The sequence below is a fragment of the Trachemys scripta genome, chromosome 4 (assembly GCF_013100865.1).
Source record: "Trachemys scripta elegans isolate TJP31775 chromosome 4, CAS_Tse_1.0, whole genome shotgun sequence".
Classification (NCBI taxonomy): Eukaryota; Metazoa; Chordata; order Testudines; family Emydidae; genus Trachemys; species Trachemys scripta.
The window spans coordinates 105718721-105742410 of record NC_048301.1 but is presented as its reverse complement, the minus strand read 5'-3'; the positions used below and the strand labels follow the sequence as shown (position 1 = coordinate 105742410).

General features: G+C 41.6%; 1 protein-coding gene across 3 annotated transcripts in view; it reads right to left on the bottom strand.

The window, feature by feature from the left end:
* The window catches only part of TRPM5 (transient receptor potential cation channel subfamily M member 5), an 84711-nt gene that overhangs the window by 12714 nt on the left and 48307 nt on the right, over positions 1-23690 (bottom strand). For all 3 annotated transcript variants that reach the window (XM_034770264.1, XM_034770262.1, XM_034770263.1), the window contains 12 exons: positions 23317-23419; positions 20949-21067; positions 19950-20300; positions 18706-18837; positions 17750-17873; positions 14951-15096; positions 13001-13113; positions 12037-12132; positions 8818-9076; positions 7128-7246; positions 6384-6516; positions 1580-1754 (listed from right to left, as the gene is read on the bottom strand). In XM_034770264.1, the coding sequence (XP_034626155.1) occupies positions 1580-1754; positions 6384-6516; positions 7128-7246; positions 8818-9076; positions 12037-12132; positions 13001-13113; positions 14951-15096; positions 17750-17873; positions 18706-18837; positions 19950-20300; positions 20949-21067; positions 23317-23419 (1870 nt within the window). The remainder of the gene's footprint in view (positions 1-1579; positions 1755-6383; positions 6517-7127; positions 7247-8817; positions 9077-12036; positions 12133-13000; positions 13114-14950; positions 15097-17749; positions 17874-18705; positions 18838-19949; positions 20301-20948; positions 21068-23316; positions 23420-23690) is intronic.

Here is a 23690-nt window from a genome sequence, read left to right as displayed (position 1 = left end):
GGTTTACTAGACTTAAACCCCATGGGGATGCTTACACCAAGAGCCAGGTTTGTAGCTTCAGTTCTTAGAAGAATGACTTTCTACTGCTTGAGCTACAGGAATAATTCCTTCATCTGAAAGCAGCAGATGACTCAACTTTTTAGGTGGACAAGAGGGTAAGAAAGAGCCAAAGTTTCTAATGTGGGTTCAATATACACATCTATATTGTATATACAATGTGCCCTTGCTTTAGAAATGTGAGGGATATGCAGCTCCAGCCAGACTTACTTGACAGAGCTACAGATCTTTGCTGCTCCTCCAGTGCCAAGATGGCCTTCACAACTGGCCATTAGGAAATGTCCAAAAATAGGTTTTCAGAGTCTATTGAGGCCTATTGACTATTCCATTCATCTTAAGCAAACCCCTTCTGAGTGCCTCAGCGATGTTTACCACCTTGGAATTTTGCCTTTCAGGAAAATGTGCTTGAAGCTCCTTTAAAACTTTAGTTATTAATTGAACATCTAAGCCGATTTTCAAACTTCAATTTTCTTTCAGGAATCCTGAAAACAGATACTTGCAATTGTCTTTTCTATCATCCCCAGCCTGTCCTGTAAATCTTCTAATCTCTTATCAATTAGTTTAGAGTTCTTAGTTTTAGCATCTGTGATCGCCCACACTCTTGCCTCCTAGCTGGCACCTCCTGGGTATACATTTAACAAGAGAAAACTCTCCACAGGAACCTGCTGTCTTGACTTCCATGCTGTCTCTGACAGCTTCTCCAAGACATCTTTTCATCTGCTAATAAACAGCGTGAATGTGAGGGAAGGCTGGCTTGCTTTGTTTATTCCATTGTACCTCTTGGATCACTCTCTATTTCCTCATGCTTGATTTGAATTTAAATATTGTTAATGTTTGGCACTGCTGAGAATGGGGATTCTGTAGCATTCTATCAGATGTCCTTAGAATATGGCGTACTCTGTATTTACTCCATTTCTCCATGGGTAATGCCACCCTAATACTCTTATGTTCATGTACTTCTGTTTCTGGTGGGTCAATTGGTTTGTTTTTGTATATTGTTTGAAATGCCTGACCATACGGTTACCAGCCTCATTCAATTTTGGATAATTCACTCTGAACATAAGGTGGTGCTGCCTCCTGATTGTGACTACATGCAGAGTTGCACTGGTTTAACTAAAGCTGTGATTTTTCTTAAAGCTGATTTAATTAAACTGGTGCAAAAGGCTGTGTAAGTGCTCTGATTTCAGTTTACATTAGGCTTATTTGGGTTTCAGTTAAGTTAATTCGGAACAGGTTTAATGAAATAAGTCATTGAAATAAGGTATCAACCCAAGGGTTTGCACCAGTTTAACTAACTTGGTTTAACTGTGTAGATAAGGCCTGCATTGATGCTGCAGCACAACTTGACAATATACATTTTAACATCCAGATATTGCAGTGCAAAATGTCATTACATCATAACATGCAGACTTTTTCCTACAGGACAAAGATAAGAAAGTGACGACCCCAGTCTGGATGCCTGTGCTCGGATTAATGGTACTTATTCTATGGTGGTCTGATCAGTTAAAAATCAATTTCTCACTGTCTATTTCATCCAGTGGAATCTGCCCAAATATCTGAAGGTAGGGACGATAAAGCACCCTTCTGAATATCCATTCTACTCGGCTGTCATCAGGATGGAGTAAGGCTTGAGTTGTCACACCATAGGCAATGAGCCACACACTCAGGAAAAAGAGAAAGAAGAAAACATCCTTCATCTAAAGGAGAGAAAAAAATGTTGACTGAAATTATTAATGTACAGAGCAAGTTTCTCTTGTTTCTTTAAGAACTTATTTTTTGAGGTGGAACGAGAGAAATTCTTGTGCCCTCTGCCATCATACTATTCTTGTTTTGTGATCAGGATTCGCCTTTGTGACCTTTTTGCTGACCATTCCAGCTAAGGGCATGTTTTAATTCAGACTATGACCCTTACGTGATTAAAAATGTGCCTTATTGAGGTTTTCAAACACAGGTTTTCTGTGAGACCTTGCAGTAGGATTGACTGCCTTGTTGAAAACAGGATAATCTGAAGAGTATCTGATGTTCTGCTAAAACTCCCCATTCCAACACTGAATCCCAAATGATATTACTCACTGGAGAATTCTGAACAGCTGTTAGAATAAACGTTGACCCATGCAAGGTTCATGTAAATTTTGATTGGGTTTCTCTGCTGAGTAATATAGTTGAAGATTAGTTTTTAGGACCCTCTACTTTTAAACATTATGTTTCTCCAGAGAAGCAAAAGTAATTATATCCTAAAATACTTACTTACACTTGAAATATGTATTTGTTTTTAATAACTTTTTCCCATTGGAAAAGAAATATTGCATCCCATCCATATCTGATTTGAAACAGCCCATTAATGACTGTACATAAGAATGGGCATACTCAGTCAGACCAAAGGTCCATCTAGCCCAGTATCCTGTCTTCCAACAGTAGCCAGTGCCAGGTGCCCCAGAGGGAACGAACAGAACAAGTGATCCATCCTCTGTCGCCCATTCCCAGCTCCTGGCAAACAGAGGCTTAGGGACACCATCCCTGTCCATCCTGGCTAATAGCCATTGATGGACCTATCCTCCATGAATTTATCTAGTTCCTTTTTGAACCCTGTTATAGTCTTTGCCTTCACAACATCCTCTGGCAAGGAGTTCCACATGTTGACTGTGTGTTCTGTGAAAAAATACTTCCTTTTGTTTGGTTTAAAACTGCTGCCTATTAATTTCATGTGGTGACTGTAGATTCATTTAAATTAGATTTTATGATTGGACAGCTAACTGAAAGCCTAGGTATTTTAATCTCGCAGGAGATCATTTGAAATTCCAGTTAGTAAAACAAGCTAAAACAGACAAGAGATAGTGGGAGTATCTCAGACTTTTGCCAATTTACTTTATGGCCAGAGATCATTCCAAATTTGTCTATACACGGGGACTGTGATGTTGCGGTTGCTAAAAAGGAGCAGTGAATGATCTGGAAATATATCTGTGATCTTTATTTGCTACTTGAATTTCATTAAATAACTGGATTTGCCCTATTTTAGAAACTACTAGTGCTACTGCAAGATGAATAAGGAGTTAAGCAGTTTTGGCTTGCCTTTCTATTCAAGGGGAAAAGTCTGATGTTATCCCATTTGATATATCTTTGGAGCCAATATCATCTAGTGAAATACGGTTCTTTTTCTTTGATGTAGGGCTCAATCCTGTACCACTGAAGATAATAGGAGTTTTTCCCATTGACATGGATGAGAGCAGGATCAAGTTCATATTTTATGGCCTTCTCAAGACTAGAGCTTTTGTTCACCTTGTAAAATGTTAATTGATTCTGTGACTTAATACAATTATAAATTAGGGCTGTCAATTAACCGCAGTTAACTCATGCAATTAACTCAAAAAAATTAATCGCAATTATAAAAATTAATTGTGATTACTCGCAGTTTAAATTGCATTATTAACAAATAGAATACCAATTGAAATTTATTAAATATTTTTGGATTTTTTTTTACATTTTCAAATATATTGATTTCAATTACAATACAATATAAAGTGTACTTATATACAATATAAAGGGTCAGAGTCTGAATGAAAACATTTTTTATTACAAAGATTTGCACTGTAAAACTGAAACAAAAGAAATAGTATTTTTCAATTCGCTTCATACAAGTACTAGAGTGCAATCTCTTTATCATGAAAGTGCAACTTACAAATGTAGATTTATTTTTGGTTACATAACTGCACTCAAATAAAACAATGCAAAACTTTAGAGCCTACAAGCCACTCAGTCCTACTTCTCGTTCAGCCAGTCGCTAAGAGAAACAAGTTTATTTACATTTACGGGAGATAATGCTACCCACTTTTTATTTACAATGTCACCAGAAAGTGAGAGGCATTCTCATGGGACTTTTGTAGCTGGCATTGCAAGGTATTTACATGCCAGATATGGTAAACATTCCTATGCCCCTTCATGCTTCGGCCACCATTCCAGAGGACGTGCTTCCATGCTGATGACGCTCATTTAAAAAATAATTCGTTAATTAAATTTGTGACTTAACTCGTTGGGGGAGAATTGTATGTCTCCGGCTGTTGTATGTCTCCCGCATTCTGCCATATATTTCATGTTATAGTTGTCTTGGATGATGACTCAGCATATATTGTTCATTTTAAGAACACTTTCACTGCAGATTTGACAAAACACAAAGAAGGTACCAATGTGAGATTTCTAAAGATAGCTACAGCACTCGCCCCAAGGTTTAAGAATCTGAAGTGCCTTCCAAAATCTGAGAGGGACAAGGTGTGGAGCATGCTTTCAGAAGTTTTAAAAAAGCAACACTCCAATGTGGAAACTACAGAACCCGAACCACCAAAAAAGAAAATCAACCTTCTGCTGGTGGCATCTGACTCAGAACATAAAAATGAACATGTATCGGTCCACATGCTTTGGATTGTTATCAAGCAGAACCCATCATTATCATGGACGCATGTCCTCTGGAATGGTGGTGGAAGCATGAAGGGACATATGAATGTTTAGCACATCTGGAACATAAATATCTTGCAACGCCGGCAACAACAGTGCCATGAGAAAATCTGTTCTCACTTTCAGGTGACGTGAACAAGAAGTGGGCAGCATTATCTCCTGCAAATGTAACCAAACTTGTTTGTCTGACCGATTGGCTGAACAAGAAATAGGACTGAGTAGACTTGTAGTCTCAAAAATTTTACATTGTTTTATTTTTGAATGCAGTTATTTTTTGTACATAATTCTACATTTGTAAGTTCAACTTTCACGATAGAGATCACATTACAGTACTTGCATGAGTTGAATTGAAAAATACTATTTCTTTTGTTTTTACAGTGCAAATATTTGTAATAAAAAATATAAAGTGAGCATTGTATACTTTGTATTCTGTTATAACTGAAATCAATATATTTGAAAATGTAGAAAACATTCACAAATATTTAAATGGTATTCTATTATTGTTTAACAGTGTGATAAATTGCACGATTAATTTTTTTAATTGCTTGACAGCCCTTTTATAAATGTAGTAGACCCTGCACAAACACTTGTTCATAGTGATGGTTTAGCCTAGTGCTCAGCCTGGAGGAGTTGGGAGCTGCAGTTGTGAGTTACTCTCACTTGCATTCTGTAAGCATAATTTGCAATAAAAACCTATGAGTACGGTGTATGTGATACTACACAAGCATTAATATATGGTTTTCATTTATCCTCTTGGTACTCCAAGCAATGGGATATAAGTGTTCCAGTTATTCCAGTGGTGCACAGATGTGAACAGTCTGGTAGCTTTTAAGTTTATTAATCTTAAGCCTTGTCTAGAATAGAGTTTCTGCTGAGCCCTAGGGTGAGCTAGGATGGGAAACAAATGTTTGTACATGGCTATATTAGCATTTACAGTCAGATTAATTCCATGTTAATTGTTAACATGTGCTGTTTGACCTCTATGATTAACATACCCAAATAAAAACCACCAAACTGTTCAGGTCTGTACCCACGTGCAGTAACTGGAACTTTTGTACATTCCCTGCAGCTGTAGGGTAGTAAATGAAAACACTGTATCAACACTTCTGCCTTATAACACACGGAGTACTAACACATTCTCATTATAAATTATGGTTAGAAAGCAGCTCCTACCTCCGCCAGGCACTAACCCAGATTATCTCTACAGGGATATGTTTCCTCCCTGCCACTGACATAACGGTAGAGTTCTTCTGGAACTGGCTTGTCTCCCATTTCAGATTCTTTTCCCCAAAAGAACACAGGCCCAGCTCCTCAAAAGTATATAAACACCTAACTCACCTTGAAATCAACAGGACTCAGAAGCCAAAATATCTCTAAGGATTGGAGCCCCAACTCCTGAACCCGACAAGCAGTTATATTTAAACTGAAAGGGAACAGGAAAAGAGAGACCAGGACAGTGGGGAAGGAGAAAGAAAGAAATGGCAATCCCCCTGTGCAGCCTCCCAAATTGTAAGGGAGTAAAACAGGGGAGAACAAAGAAAGAAGAAAGAAACAAAGGCCTCGATTAACAGTTGCCCTGCACTTTTGTATAATCACTTACAGCTGTGTTAACTGGGTGTAAAATGCATTGGGGTAAATGACTACACAAGGTGCAAGGCAATGCTGACTTGGATCCAAAATCCGTGCTACAGACCTCTTTGAGAGGAGCCACATCTGGCTGGTAATAGCTCTTAATGATGCTGCAGTATAAACCAAACGAGAGGACTTTAAAAAAGCAGAGTTATACACTGACTTCCTTAAAATTATAATCTCAAATTTTTGTTTTGTTTGTTTCACTGCAGAATCCCCAAGAATCTCTCTTTGGGAGAGCTCATACTCACCATTCTTTCCACAATTATGATCTTTGGCCCTAGTTGCTTGTGAATGGCAAAAATATGTATAAGCCTCAGAGTGAACACCATGAAATCAATGGCAAGTACTGTACGGCCGGCTTGAAATGTTGAGTTCAGCATTCTGCAAAACAGATCGAATGAAACAGCCTCAAACACCACTCAGGCCCCTTATTTCTAGAGTTATACATGTTGATTCAATGTGGAATCTAGGCAAGGAAAGGATGTGTGCTTAGGGCTTGTATCTCACATGAGCCACAACCATCACACTGTAAAAAGAATGTACCATCTGCCAATGAGTAGCATCCAGCTACTGCAGGAACACCGGCCTCCCCATGTCAGCTGTGGTGAGGCCATATAAACCACTAGGGCTACAGAGAGGTGAGATAAGTGAGTACATCGACTTGATGTAGTCTTAAAGAGGAAATGGTGTTTCCTTCTGCAAGTGTTTCTATGTGCCAGATACGTTTTTCTGTAATCTGTGTGACAGCCTCTTTAGGCCAGTGGAAATTTAGAGCTCAGAGGGGTGCTTTCAGCCCATTTTACCACCAGTATAGACTCTACTGTCTCAAAACTGATGAAAAATAAAAGCCACCTGCGCCTTCCCTCAGATGCATGCATGAGCCTCCTGTGGACTGTGGCAGGAATAGTCCATGTTGCCTGGCTCCATGTGACAGATATCTGACCATGTCACATAAAATGGATACAGGGGCAAAACTCTTGAAAGACACCAACCTGCAGGTCACTCCAATTATAAACAGAAAGATGGCCACCATATCACACTTATTCCAGTTATCCTCCACGTACAGTTTAAATTTCTTAATTAAATTCATGTCTTCATCTGTAAAGAAACTCTACAAGGGAGCAACAATTGTCAGTGTTAGCTTGCCAGCTCTTGTGATTTTAGTGTGAGTCCTGTGATGTTTGCTGTTTCTCTACATGCCCCAGCTCCTCAAGTCAAGTGATTACATGAACATCTCAGCTTTTTCTTTTTCTTTTGTAAAGAAGGTATATTTCTGACCCCCATGGTAAGAGAGAAAAGCTTGAAAACATGACCCCACTGCATACTAGAAGCTCAGGCCCCAGAAAACAAATGAAAATAACCCAGCATATATTATTTTTTAAAAAATCTCATAATATTTAAATTAATCTCATGAGTTTTTTGGAGGCTGACTCAATTTTTTTTCAACATTGGGGGTTGGCCATATTTGTTTCTGTTTTATAACAATCTTTTCAATCAGACTGATCTCAACGTCCAGGCATGGGCTCCTAAAGAGAGTATTCAAACCCTGGATGCTTCAACTGCCACTAACTAGCTTTGAGCATCCAGACAGCAGTTGGCTCTCTTATTTAGGTGTCCCTGTCTCAAAATTGGGCTCTTGATGCTTTACGGCTGTATTACAAACAATCCTCAGCCCAAACATCCTCTGTGATCACCTTAGTGCTACAGGATACAACAGTCCGATATAACATCTTTAAAATATGCTCAGCTGATTTGTGACAAATTGGTGGTCGCCCTCCGAGCTTTCACAATGTTGCAAGCCATGGCCGTTCAGAACTTCCTAATAAAAGTGAGGCTATAACCCTGATCCTCATACTTCAGAAACCCTGGCCCCCTATTGCTTGAGCTAAAGGAGAAGGCCCACTAATTCTTTTAGGGTCAGGATCTATGACAACAAGGTAAGCAGTCCAGGTACCCCCCAATAGAGGCCATTTGTGTATATACAAACTAGGCGGTTCCCTACAGTATTGTAGACACACCATTTCAGCTGCTAAACCAGGCAGCTGAGGATATTCTAAAAACAATTGCAAGATTAATGGAGAAATCTTTAAAAAAATCTAAACATAACCTAATGGCCTGAACTGAAAAGAATTTTAGAAAAACAAAAGTTAAACTGTTTAAGAGGCAAACTCATTAACCTCTTCACTCCTGAATATAAATATAGATACAATTCTGGAGGAAGTGGGAGGGAGGCAAAACAGTGGCAGATGGGATCATTCCAAGAGGAGGAAGTAGGGTGGATTAGCAATTCTGGGGGAACGGAGCTTGGATGTGGTGAGCGGAGCAGGATAGGTAAACAGATAGCTGTTAGACCAGAGGAAGGACTCATCAATCCCAGAGCATCAGCAAACGAATATTGCTAGCAGCTGGAGCTTCTCCTGGAAGAATAAGGGGTAGAGCTGCAGCTGTGTGTGATGGAGGACTGGCATGTTAGCTGGATGTATGTGAGGAGGAAATACACAAGCCTCTCTGGGTAATGAAAAGGTGCAGAACAATGAAAATTTTTCACTGTTTTCTTTTGTAACACTGTCCTTGACATCCCACCTCTTGAAGACAATGGGATTACACAGCCTGTAAATCAACTCTGAATCTTACTACCTGAATTTAGCACAGTATTGTGAAGGTATGTATGAGGTTACTGACCTGTCGGATTTCTTCCAAGACCAATGTAAAAACCCAAAAGTAAAGTATAATCTCCTTAACAGAAGGCCCCTCAGGTGGTGGTGGTTTAAAATCCAGTAACAAGACATAGGTAAATAGAAACAGAAAAGCAAAATACATGATAACATTCCCCATAAATACTGTTACAGGGGCATTCCAAAACTTTTTCCAGCGAGTAAACATGAATGTTGCCCATGCTATGTTTTCAGAAGACCTCCGCTTCTCTAATTTGGCATCTACCCTGTAAAACAAAGAGAGCAAATTATAGTGACAGCTTCTTAAAATCTGTTTGTAAAAGAACCCTGGGCCTGATCCTGTGCAGTGCCGAGGGTCTCCCCGGAGCTAGTGAGGGCCAGCTCTGCAGCTGGTGTATGTTAGAGGAGCTCCATTGAAATCAGTGGAACTATACTGATTTATGCCAGCTGAGGATCTGGCCCTGATAGTGTAAGTTCTCCTTGAAGTCACTGGATGTGCCTTGTCATAACAGAAACACTGCCAGGCAGCATTTAAGCTTTGTATGTTTTAAAACAAAACTGTACCAAACCTTTTACATCTCTTCATTCCTTTAGCTCAGTGTTTGCTTTTCAGTACAGTGGAGTAGGTTTGCTTAGTGTTTGGGTTTTTGGTTGTGTGTGTGTGTGTGTGTGTGTGTGTGCGCGTGTTTTGTTTTTGTTTTTTGGAGGAGGGCTAGGGTTTAAACATACCCCTTGAGCATTTGCAACACAAACACTGCAGCATCATACTAGTGCATGAGGACCAAAAGGGAAACAGATTCGTTACTATTCATTGTCCAAAATGAGAGCGAGGCGTGAAAAGCGAACAGGCGCCATAAATGCTGACAAATAAATTTATCTTCTAAAATGTATTTTGTTTCTGATAAACCAAGGTACTATTTTTCACATAGGTGAGGACTTTCTTTTTAAATGTATGATTTTGAACATGTGTGTTCCTTTAGGACCAGACTGAAATACCCTTACTCACATCGAGTAGTACCGCATTCCTCAAGTAGTGTTGCTGAAATCAATGGAACTATTCAAGAAGTGAGGTATTACTCGATACGGGTAAGAGTATTTCAGTCTGGTCCTAGGCTTAAAGTTATAATGACTCACTCAAAAGTCTGACAGGAGTTTTCAGTAAAGAAGTCAGGCTTGTAAATTATTAATGTAAGCGCTGGCTGCACTGCGGTTGCCTGAGTGTTATGGGAACTGATGGAAAATCTGGCCATATACCTGCAAAACATGCTGCAGTCGTTCAGTATATAAAGTGCTATATAGTGTAAATGTAAGTTATTCTGTGCGGATAATGGGAAAACCCCATATTTGGCAGCAATCCGATTCAGAAAATCTCACGCTGTATACATATATATATATTTTTTTAACTTTAGTGTCTCCCCTGGCTGTGCTTGTTTCCATCTAAATTGCTGTCTATAGACTAAGGATGTTATTGCACCTTTAAGTTTGTGTTCCTTGACATGAAGGAGATCACTCTTTAATAAGGGATGTGCACGCTGGGGAAAGCTTCCTCTGCAACTCAAACAAAACACAAAGCAATTGATTCTACCTGGGTTTTTTATTTCTCCTGGTACTATTTCTAATTTCTAAATATTTTAATTCATAGCCAGCCTGTTCTCCCTGCTTGATTCTCTAGGAGCAGTTGTCATAACGCTAAATTTATGACATGAGCACAGCCATTCCCCTAGCAACAGACTGATGTCGTAAACAAATAATTATGACTTGGGATTCAGAAAAAGAAACAAACCTGGGAGGGAGAGAAATCCCATATTAACATAAACTTTTGAGACCATAACAAATGGAACAGAAAACATACTGGCCAAGAACCATATCCCTCCCTTTAATATGAGGACATCAAAACGTTTCATAGACATGAATTAATAATTGCTTTCTTCAGAGAGAGGTGCTACTATATCCATTTTATGGATGATGAAGCAGAGAAACTAGTGACTTTTCCCTAAGTGTCATTAGTTCAATGTCAAAGCTAAGAATAGAAACAGAGTTCTGACTCTGTCCACTATAGGACATTCCCTCAACTTCAGTTTTTCAGACCTTTCAAAGAATGCTAGTGAAACAAAATCAAATATGTGGATGATTTAATCATGTTTGTGGTACTGCATGTGTCTGATCCAGGTATTCAGCACCCTTTAGCATCAGTGGGAATTGTGTACTTATCACAAGGAAAATCTCTCTTTCCTGATTTATGGTGAAAACCTCTTGGCCACCTTCAGATCTAAAACAGATGGGTTTTGTGGTTAAGACACTAGACTGGCACTCAGGAGATCTGGGTCTGCTGCAGAATTTGTGTGCGTCTGTGGCCAAGTTAAATAACCTCCCTCTGCCTGGATCCCATTTGCAGAATGGGGATGATAATACTTTGCTTTCTCCAGTCCTACATCTTGTCTATTTATAAATAAAGGATATGCCTATGCTATAAGAGAAGGTGTGATTGTAGCATAGGTAGGCATACTTGTCCTAGGTTTAATCTAGCTAGCATGGGTAACAATAGCAGTGTAGAGATGGTGACATGGGTTCAGCATGGGCTAACAACCAATCACAGCTTTCCCTTGCCATACCCTCAGCACCTCAGCGCAAGGCCTGTCTCTTATTATATGTGTCTCTATCACTTAGCCTGAGAGGATTCTGATTGGGATAGAAACGGTTAGGTGCTACTATACTAAACATAATTATTGTGGATTTGGCTGTGAAGACCTGGGTAGAGAGGGATAAAGTATCATAAAGTTCAGATCCCAAAGTTGAATGAGTTCAGAGTCTGCTTTCTGCATGTCTTTCAGCAGCCTGCTACTCAGACCTGTGCAGTTTTAGGCCTTAAATCCAATACACAGCGGGTGTCATTAGCTGAATGGAATGCTAAGAGGAGACTTGAGAGAATCTGGCTAAAACACCGGCCATCAGTTCTGTCAGTATGAGCTGTATAGACTGACTGAAGTTGCTTTGTTCATTTAAAAATAATTCTATGCTCCTATTTATCTCCCTCTTTCCATATACACAGTAATAACATTAACAACCTCGGCGCAGGGGATTTTCTGAGGATTAATGACTGACAAGGGCACCTCAGCTGTCCTTTGGGTTACCAGCTAGTCATTAATCCCCGAGAAATGTCCTGTGCTTTGACTGTTGTGTCTTAATTCAACTTCCGAATTATATTAACAGACTGACTCAGACTTACCTATCCCCCTCCTTGGAAAAAAGCAAAGTCCTTTCTGTGTCTAGGCTCTCTAGCTCTCTGAATGTCTCTGGCTCATTCTTTGATTGTACTTGTTCACTGTAAGAAAATATAATTATTATTGAAAGATGATGGAAGGCAGCTCTTCACTGCTGAACTGAGAGCTGTGCAGCTACGTTACAGCAGCCTGGCCTGGCCTGGGATCTCTCCCCGGTAAGAGGCTCTTATGTGGCTAGAGAGAACTGGCCAGGCTGTGTATTTCACATCCTGTAGGGGGCAAGCTGAAGATCCAGCACAGAAGGGAACCTACAAAAACAACGAGGAGTCCGGTGGCACGTTAAAGACTAACAGATTTATTTGGGCATAAGCTTTTGTGGGTAAAAACCTCACTTCTTCAGATGCATGGAGTGAAAATGACAGATGCAGGCATTGTTATACATGAAGAGAAGGGAGTTACCTTACAAGTGGAGAATACAGTCACATTTTAAGCATAGTAGGGGGCTGCACGAGGCCCATCCAACCACTAAATACCACTTAAGGCTTCTTAGGTTTATGTCTACACTGCAGCTGGGAGGTGTGATTCCCAGACTCCAGCTAGCTTTGCTGGAGATTGCAGCACAGGTGATGGCTTGAGCTAGCTTCCTGAGTTCACGTCTGCCTGCTCTGAGCTCCTGCCTGTGTGGCAACATCTACACTACTTCTAGCACACTAGCATGAGCCGAACTAGCACCAGTCTCTTTACCCACGCTGGGAATGACCTCTCACAGCAGCAGTGCAGATATACCCTTAGGGCTTAATGGCTGACCAGCCCTTCTGTTGGCCCCTCTGCCCAGAGTTAATGTCACCCTCCTTTCTTTCTGTGATTATTTCTGTGCGCGCTATATTTTTCACTTAACTTTCTCTTACTGATTCTTTCCCCCCCACCCCCCCGGGACAGCTTTGACACACACAAATGTTTTGTTTATACCTGAATGCTATTAGATTAGTGTAGATTAGAAGAGGACACCAGAATCCACAGATTAACTTCAGGATCGGAGTGCTTGTTGACATGTCTCCCCACCAGATTTTTGTCAAGAAGGCCTGAAAGTCAAAGAAAAAGAACAGAAAGTAAACCTGGCTTTGACGCAAAGCAAGTGAACATGGAGCTAAATCATGTTTTTCTTCTATGGAACCTTGAAGGGTGGGGCAAGAAACGCTACCTAAAACTAGATTGTGGGTATGTCTTCATTGCAGAGTTAACTCCAGTTGTCTACACCCTCTTACTCCTCACTAACCTAGCTCCAGGGAAAGTACCTATGTCCGTGTTGGCACAGCTCTTGTTCATGTATAGCACTAAGACAGGGATGGGCAAACTTTTTTGGCCCGAGGGCCACATCGGACTTGCACAACTGTATGGAGGGCTGGGTAGGGAAGGCTGTGCCTCCCCAAATAGCCTGGCTCCCTCCCCCTATCTGACCCCTTCCACTTCCTGCCCCCTGACTGCCCTCCTCAGAACTCCTGACCCATCCAATCCCCCTCATAGACTCTAAGGTCAGAAGGGACCATTATGATCATCTAGTCTGTCCTCCCGCATAATTCAGCCACAAAAGCTGACCCACCCACTCCTGGAAGAATTCTCTCCCTTGACTCAGCTGCTGAAGTCCCCAAAAGTCCCCTGCGCCTTGTCCCCTAACCCTAACCTCTCCCAGACCCCCGCCCCTAACCGCCCCCAGGACCCTGCCCCCTATTCAACCCCCCCTGTTCCCTGACTACCCCCCCAGAATCTCCTGCCTCTTATCCAACACCCCAGCCCCCTTACCAAGCTGCTCAGAGCAGCATGTCTGGCAGCCGCGCCGCCCGGCCGGAGCCAGACGCGCTGCTTGGCAGAAGCGTGCAACCTTGCCACCCAGAATGCTGCTCGTGCGGCGGTGTGGCTGCAGGGGAGGGGCCGGGGGCTAGCCTCCCCAGCCGGGAGCTCAAGGGCAGGATGGTCCCATGAGCCAGATGTGGCCCGTGGGCCGTAGTTTGCCCACCTCTGCACTAAGACTTTGGGGGACATATCCCATGGTTCTTTGCACTGCAGTAAACTGAGCTGATCTATGAATTCTTTCCCAGTGAATTACAGGAGAATTTATCTCCTTTCTGGGCACATGGGAGGGAATTGTGGGAAGATGTTGGAGGACTTAGCAGCACTTGACTGGAGCTAGCCTGTGTCCATGCTACAGAGTGATTGTGATAGCAGCTGATGAGTTGTGCTAACTTGAGTTGTAGCCTCCACACCCTGATGGGCAGCAAACTTGAGATAAAAGCACCACCACACTTAAGGGTTTTGTGTGTCGACAGGACCTCGAGTTGAGGGCAACACTGAAGTTATAATTAGGGTTGCCAACCCTCCAGGATTGCCCGGGAGTCTCCAGGAATTAGAAATTAATCTTTCATTAAAGATTGTCATGTGATGAAACCTCCAGGAATATGTCCAACCAAAATTGGCATCCCTAGTTCTAATTTGTCATGAAGGAAAAACCCTTTGTTGGGCCTAACACAGCCATGTTACGGAGTCACCCCACATCCCTGTACAGTTTCATTACAGATCCTGGCTTCAGTTGTGAAATGGAAAATAGGAGATGCATTCCAGTGCTCCTCTGTGAGCAATTGGGTGAGAGAAAGCAGGGAGTGGGTGGGGCCAGAGCTTTGACCTCTTCTCCACTGTTGGCCTGGCTGGACACCAGGAGGTGAGTATGCTGCTCTGTAACGCACTGCAGTAGAATGCTCCCTTCTCTTATTGCCCCAGGGGAGCACTGGAGGAATTCTGCCTCAACAAGATGTTTCCTGGGAGGGTGCAGTTTATCCATGAACTCCTCCTTTGTTCAGGGCTGTGCCTAAAAGTACAATGCTGCCCCTAGAAAGTCACAAGGGAATTTCCTTGCATTTTGCTCACCTGGACACCATCGTGTGCAAAGAAAGACTTAGCATCTGCTTCTGTGGCCAAGTGGAGACAGGTCGTTTTGCTCCAGTATTGGTTTTTCCTCACCAGTAAAGCAAATGCTCGTTCCTCACTGTTGTGATAGCATTCACTGAATAGCTCTGCCAAGTGAAGGAAATTCATTTTCCATGACAGACCCACAGCTCACAGCTCTACATCTGTGCATACACACTGGGGCAGGAGAGAGAACTTGTGTATTTCTCTTGGGAAAAGAGTCAAAATTCAGGGAATTGTGGTAAAAATGCATTTGAAAATGTCTCCTTAAATTTAAGTATTTACAAAAAGCCAAAATCCTTCATCCCCCTTAGGTGTCCATTCATTGCCCCTTTCTTGCCTACATGGTTTCTTCTCAGTCTTGAGTCTGTTTAATTTTTTTCTCACCTATTTGACTTTTTATTGATAAATTTCTCGTCCCTCAGTTCTTCCACAGATTACATAAAAGCCCCTTTTACATGCACACAAATACACATTAAAGGCCCAATTGTGAAGCCACTTCATATGCAGAATTTGATGCAGTATCAGGCACAAACCAAACTGTGGTAGGTTTTCTTACACACTGAAGAACCTGATCCTTCAAGGTGCCAAGTGCCCTCCACTCCCATGGGTAATCCAAGGGAAATGAGGATGCTCAACATCAGGCCTTACCCAACTAACCATGGGTTTCAAGCCACAGATCTGTTGCACACCAACGTTGGCCCTTTTAGGGCAAAATTCTTTAACAGGAGCTGGCCTTTGGTCTTAGTGCTCAGTTGCTATTGTAATGGGAGCACCAGCGGAAGTAAGTCACAGTGTGCTCATTGTGTCTGAGTTGGCTACTGTGTCCGTCGCTCTACTGATCTTCCCCACTCCCCCACTCCAGAGCATTTCCTATCCCTGCCTTCACCACCTCAATCACTTTGGCTTTTCAATGTCAGTGTTTTTTGAAGTTGCCTGATATAGGAGTTTATTTTGCAGCATCCCTTGAATATGCTCACTGAAGTACATATCGTTGTCAGGACCAGATTAAGACCTAGGCACTGTTGGTTGTATCCTGGGCCAATGAAGTTAATGGAAAGACTTCCATTGATTTCAATGGCCCTACAGTCCTTTGCCTAGGACTCTAGCATTCATGTGATTACACCAGAGTCTTCATTCTGATTTTAGAAACAAAAAAAAAGTCTAGATCTCATGGTTGCAAAGACAGTCTTGAAAATATGACCCTTGTATAAACGAATACAGTGATGTCTGCCTGACCATGCTCACGCTAGCACTCATCCACTTAACACACTAAAAACAGTAGTGTAACTATGGTAGCCCAGGCAGTGGCCTCAGACTAGCTGCCCCCAGTACATACCAAAGGGGTTGGGGCAGGTTTGCACTCGGCATGGTTAGCCCATGCCGCTGCCACTGTCCATGCTACTGGGGTTATGCTACTATTTTTGTTGTGCTAGCTCAAGCAGAGCTAGTGCCAGTACGTCTACGCAAGCTGAGAATCACACCCCCAGCTCCAAGTGTAGATGCAGCCAAAGCCTCGTTGGCCCTGCTAACACCACCTAACAGAGAACTCTGTGGAGGAGAAGAGTGCAGCAGACCTGGCTCATCTCCCAATCAGACAAACCCAGCTGCTGGCAGAAGTTCCAGGGACCTGTGTGATGCCACCCTAATCTTTTCCCTGCTGCCACCACAAATGCTGCTGAAGGAAGGGAGACTCGTATGGCACCGCCTCTCTGGCAGGCGGGCCCCTTGCTATAAATGCTGCAACTAGGAGGTCAAAGCCATGGGGAGCATTGTGTGCCTAGGGCTCTGGATTGCTTTAATCTGATCCTGGCTTTTGCTGGGATCTGTTGTGTATCCTTGATGGCGATTATTTTAATTCTGGCTGCCATTTGGAATGGAATATTAAATTAAAATCTAGCAAGCTGTTTGGTTTCAGGTCTTCAAAATCTTTGCCTTGGCATCTACACAGCTGCCAGAAGACTGGGGAGTAAATCTACAGGGCGCTTGAACTGGTTTGAATAATAAACGGATCCAAGCTATCGAATAGACTTCCAAACCCATACTTAAAGCTTTTTTGAGGTTTGAAACTGTTTTGGCTACCTCTTTATTTCATTTGTCACTTCCACACACTTCTGCACTTCCTGTTTTAGTCTAGGAGCTTTAAGTTATCAAAATGCAGTGAGAGAGGATGTTCTTGCGGTATTTTCAGCTTGGGCAATGCCAGCAAGCACTGGAAATCTCGAGAGTCTAATTTTGTGATAAGCAACAGAGGGTCCTGTGGCACCTTTAAGACTAACAGAAGTATTGGAGCATTTTGTGATAGGGCCTTGGGAGCATGACTGAGAGAGACAGAGACCCAATGATAAAGCCAGGGATAGAAGGGAATGGCAGCTTCCCCACCCTGGAGATTAGGAGGGGATAGTGGGTGTACCCACTCCAAGTGCCCAGCAGGGAGCCTGCATTTTTGTGTGTGTATTTCAGATAGGACTTTGAACCAGAAATGGTCCTACTTAAATTGGGGCTGGCCAGTTTCCTCTAAAGCCTTAAAAAACACAGGATAGACCAAAAATAGTGGTTTATTTTAAAATCCTATAATTTATACATTACTCTTGTGATTTTGGTGGGGAGGGAGGTGGGACTAGCAAAGCTTTGAAAGGGTTGGGTTACTCATAGGAGCATGTCTGTTATTACTTTATGATGGTTTTTTGCTAGGTGGTCTTCCAGCGCCAGTCACTTCTTAAATATTTGATAATTATCTTAAAGATTGCAGTTGCTTACCCAGAGCGAGCTGATCATACTTGGCTTCTTTCATCCTACGGGCTACTTCAGCCTCTGTTTCCAGTCGGGACATGTCCTTGAGAATCTTACAAGCTGCCAGAGCTGCAGCTACACCTTCTTGTCCCTGGAAAATGGAAAGGAGGTGGGGGCAGCCTAAGATAAATATTAATGATTCTGAATGATGGGAATGTCACCATGAGAGCAGGTTGAAAAATGGGGAGGGAGATCTGTGGAAAACTTTGAATTGTTTGTTTGTTTGGGTAGAGGACAGAAATACAAGCAACAAAAAACTTGGGCTGTAATACTTGATTTGGAAATGCTGTTGCAGTGCCTCATGGGAGTTGTAGTTCTAGTACCTCTTTCAGGCTAGTGATTTTTGAGGTCATCTCTATGGTTGGGAACCTAGCTGGAGACCTTTTAAAGGGGCCTGACTTTCAGGCAGCAGGCAAGGGAGCAAGAGGAGAAAAGTGACTGGTGGAAACAGAGAAACACATTTCCCCACAGATGCAGAGCATGAGAAATGGGTATGCTGCTGTGTCTCTTCCTTCCCCATGGTGTGAAAACCAAACACACGATTAACCCATTGGAAAAGGAACATAATCTGAGGTCAGAGGCAAAGGGTCACTGACTGCCCGGAAGACAGTGATTAAAAATCAAGGGCCAGATGCTCATATGGTGTTAATCAGCAGAGATTAATGGAAGCCAATGAAGCTGCATTGATTTATACCAGCTGTGGCTCACACCATGTTTATGTGACTTTTGGCCACTACCAGCCTGAGCTACAGTCACACTAAAGCAATTCAGCAGTGAAAGACTCCATAAAAGTCATATCTCATGTCTTGAAGGACAAACCTATATATCTTAACTTCCTAACTGCAAGACTGAATATACTAATATTTCAGATCTAAAACAAATTGCCAATAAGTGGCCTAAAGTAGTTATATCTTGAAGCTTACCATAGCCCAGAAATAGTTTGCCATCTTGTGCCGGTTTTGAAGTACTGCCCATAAAAATAAATCCCTCCAGGGATTCTCACTCTTCTGGTTCATATCCAGGAGCCCCGGTAGTCGTTTTGCATTCGTTTTATCCTACAATACATTTTAAGAAAAACTTAAAATCTGATTTTATAATTTCATTTTATATTTTTAATATATTGTCAAATGTGTCTGTGCCAACTACATGATCCAAGCAGCAAATCAGCAGTGCGAGCAACTTTCAGATCCTTTTGATTTTCCTTAGGCTCAAGAGGTAACTAATTCACTCTATATACTGAATCAAAGGGCCCACGATACAACTTATTATGTGTGAGAACATTTGGGGTGAAATCCTGGCCACACTGAAGTCAATGGCAAAACTCCCATTGATTTCACTGGAGCCAGGATTTCATCCTGTATGTGTAATATCATCCCCAAACCCCCTGTGATTAGCTCATCTAAGTTGGACTTGAATTATACCAGGTTCTGCATAACTGGGGCAAAGAACTCTGTTTCAGGGTAAACCAACAAAAGGTATTCTATTTAAACATAAAACCAGTCTCAACATGGCCCTGTACACAACAAGAAAGAGCACTGGAGTGCCCCTTCTCTTTTTAGTCCAAGCACCAGCTGCTCTGCCTCACTGCTTCTTACCTCACATGAAGCTTAAAATAAAATGCAGTTTATTTTTCAAATATTTTGAGGATTTAGTCTATATAAATAGATCATGCTGAAATCGGTGGGGGAGGGGCAAGTCTGTTAGCTATTTTTGTCCCCCATCAATAAAAGAACTAGGAAGTTGTTGGCATATCTACTTGAAATTCTGCTAGGATTTGTAGTTTAGAGATCTGAATCCTACAGAATTGCTGATTAAAACTGAATCATGGATCCTATTTTTTGAGTCCTGGCATTCCCTTCTATGAATCCACCCCCACACTTTGAACTTAATTCAAGATTCAATACCTTGTAGTGGGAGGGGTGGAGGCATAAAGAGGAATCACAAAATGTTTTCCAAAAAAATCCCTTCCTTTTTAATTAAAAAATTAAAAATTGGAAAATTCAAAACATTTTAACGAATTTTATAGCTGGTTGAAGAAAAAGGAAAAAATTGTCAAGTTTCTCCAATTCTCTGCCCTGCCCCCATTTTCAAAATGTTGGACAGCTGTAAATAAAATTCAAAAACAGAGAGAACAGCGGTTAATATGTGAATCTTAACTGTAACTCACAGCTTTCTTCTTGCTTCCTGGCTTGACCTCTTGATAAAAACCTTTACATGCATCATGAAGAAAATCCTTGAGCACTCTAGAAACTTCATGGAGGGTAAAGAGTGGGCAGACGTCCATCATTTCCTTATGTTGTTGACCAGTGATCCCTGCTAGAGTCAGCCTGCTTTCCTCATGTTTCTTCTGTAGGAGTGCATAGAGGAGGCATTTCCGAGAGATGGAGCAGTAGAGCCTCTGAAGCCGGCTGTACGTCAGGAAGTCATACATGTTGGCCCCATTGTCGATAAATAACTTTACAAATTCTGGCTTATCATTCACCAGAGCATCCATCATCACTTCCTCTAGGTCACACGACTAGATTTCCATGAAACACAAAAGGGAATAATTTATATTTTACGAGTATTGCCATGGGGGATTAGGGCTGGGAAATTAGACTTTCACCCACTGTTTAAATCCAGACCAGATCAGCAATCGTTAAAATTTGCTACCACCTGACTGATTCTGGGTGGGAGGGGAGAGCTGATATGAAATGAAAGAATGGCCTCATATCAGGTCTTTGAGCATGTGTGTGTGCACAATGGAAAAACTCCATCACAGTTAGTATTTATGGTTACCCTGTTACTATGGTATGTATATATTTGTAATGCGGCAGTGTGTAAGAGCCTGTCATGGGCCAAGGCCCCATTGTGCTAGTTGCTATACAAATACAAAACAAAAGGATGCCCGAAGGGCAGTTGGCAGTTTTGGTGGGGTAGCCAAGGACAGAAGGGCTATGGCAGCTGAAATATCCTTGGCTCTTTAGATATAATCCTTTGTGGTCAAGAAAGACAGAGGCAATGCGAGGACAATGAACACTGCCACCTCCTGTGCTTTCATGGGGAATAAAAGAGGGCTTTAGTTTCTAGTACTACTGATCTGGTATGTTTCACTAGCTACATGAAATTCTTGCCCTTCAACAATAGGATTTATGCAACTACAATCTAAGCAAGTAGAGTCTGGTACCTTCCATTCAACATCTCCATTGAATATTTCACTTTTAGCTATGTCCACTCTATTCCAGGCCACTGCCAGCTTCAGTTCATCCAGGTATTCCTGGGCTTCCTGACTGTGACTTTTACAGGCTGCCAAAAACAGGAAACACAAATACATTCAGCATTTGACTCTACGTTAAATTGGACGTTACGTAAAGTTTAATCAAAGTGTGACTGTAATGAGACCTCTTGTTCAGTTATGTCATATTTGTGGGTTACCTACATGGAAATCCCTCACACTTTTTTATTTTCCCCCCTTACCTGAGGGACTGTGGTCTGAAAGTTTACATCCACCTCACATTTTGAATGTTGTTTTCTAGCCAAAATCTCTCTCTCACATGTTCTTGGGCCTTCAAACTGAATCATGTTCTTCAGAAGAGGGTATGTTTGGGAGTTTTTTAATGTATTAACTCACAGGATATGGAATCCCTCCCTCCCGCTGTTGAATCTGGGATGATCCAACACAACTGCAATGGATGGCAATGCTACTATAGAACTCTTTCAGAAGACAGAGTGCAGGTTTCTTGTCGTAAAACTGGAAGTTTCGTTATGGAAGCTGAGTTTGATGTATGGCTTCTTAAAATGTCTTTAATCAGAATATACTATCGCCAACACGTTTCAATTCCTCTATAGCCTATTATTTCTAAGAGGCGCAAACAGCAACCATGGATCAGTTAATATACTATACAATATGATAGCAAGCATTACTTAAAAAAATTCCATCATATCTAGTGTGATCTGATAAAACTTATATCCAATTGTCCCTGTTGCATCATCTACAAGCAAGCAGAAGACTGTACATCAAACAGGAACACTGATCAAACAGCCCACTTTGCTTGCTCCTGTCTTCAAGAATAAGATACACTTGCTATTCGTTCTCTGTTTCCCTGGCCATTGTGGCCACTTTACTATCGGTCTGAGTTAGTGGAAACGAGATCATGTAAATATGGAACCCAAGCCCAGTATGTGAAAATTGATCAGGCTTTACTTTGATGAAAGCTGCCACTGGATTATCACATTAATTTTGTGTAACTGTTTCCTTATTAGAAGAGCATTTTTGGTTCTGAATGGAGGCAATAGCCCGTTTATAAGTGAATTTTTGGTTTGCGTTTTTTCCTCCATTTGAACATCGGTGTGAAAACCGCTTCCCAGCTTTTGGATGTTCATGCAATTCAGTCATTGTGCAGAGCATCCTGATTGCACAGAGTTTGTAGGAAGGTTTTGCTCAGACTAAAGTTTATAGCTAATTTAGGATGAGATTGTGGCTTGCTTTAAGTGCAATTACAAAGGGGTACGGGTATGTAAAATGCCCTGCTCCCTTGTGTAGACTTAGACTATCCACATCATGGCTTGCCCCATGGGAGGGAAAGCAGCCTCCATTGAACTGTCACTTCCCTTCCAGGTAGGCTGAGTGGGTAGAGCCTCCTTGACTCAATTGCCTGCCATCTGCCAGCCAGTGTTTCTAAGCAGGTAAGGAGTGGGAGCTGGTAAGCTGTGCCAAGGAAGGGGGGAGGGGTGCAAACTACTGTACTTTTCCACTGGAGATCCAGTTGTGAGCCTGAGGCACAGGTTGGTCTCTGGCCTGTTCCTGGGGCAGTGACACTATGAACTGCCCCTTATTTAAGGTTGTGGTAACTTCGCCATCTTTCCCTTAACTTCTTATATAATTTAATCTCCCTCAAACTATAACTCCTTGTCCATCTAAATTAAATGAAAAACCCTTCCATTTAAAATATGTAGCTACAAAAATAACCCTCTTCATTTGATACAAATTCATCTGAACAGATTGTTATATGAGAGACAGAGTTGGCTTGTCTATTTCTTCCATTGGGATATTTTGAAAAAACTGAAAAATATAGGGGGGGGGGGTTCCTTTTTTTTTTTGGGTTTTTTTTTTTTTTTTAATAAATTTTTTTTGGTGAGTGGGACACTTTTTCTTTATCTTGTTGTTGTTGTTGTTGTTATTAGCACTGAAGGTCTGACCTAAAGCCTATTGAAGTCAATGAGAGCCTTTGCATATATTTCAGTGGGTTTTGGATCAGACACATTGGAAGCTTGACATTTTCATAATTCACTTTCTGGCCAAATTTTGTAATTTAAAATGTATTCTAAAAATGCTCCTTCTAACTCTAGTCTTAACATTGTAGTCTCGCTCACCTCTTAGCACGTACAAAGTGCGCTTGGTTGAGCAATAACACAAGCACACTAAGTTCTCCGGGATAAACACTGTAAATTATCATGCAGATAATCTCAGGTTAGAAAACAAAATGTGGGCAAATCTCAAACATAGACTTTAACAGATCTAGCAACTATAAAGACCAGCCAAAAGAGATTCTTACCTTTGACCAAAGCTTTCAAAATGACTGTGTCTAATTCATCTGATCCTTCTTGCTCAAAACTGTGCACTGTTAAAAGATGCTGCTGGGAAACAATGTTCTGAATCTACGGGGTTGAAACAAATTGTTTTATTCTTCATCCTATCATTACTGTTATTACAGTTAGGCCTAGAGGCCCCAGCTGAGATGACATACATACATACACTCCTTGCCCCAAAGAGCTCACATCTTAAATAGAAAAGGCAGATCGTGTGGAAGGAAGGGAGAACTTTTATCCCCATTTTACAGATGGGGGAATGGAGGCACAGAGAGAACAAGTGTCTTGCTCAAAAGATCTTTCTTCTCTCCCATTCTTGATTGATGATAGCCATTCTGTA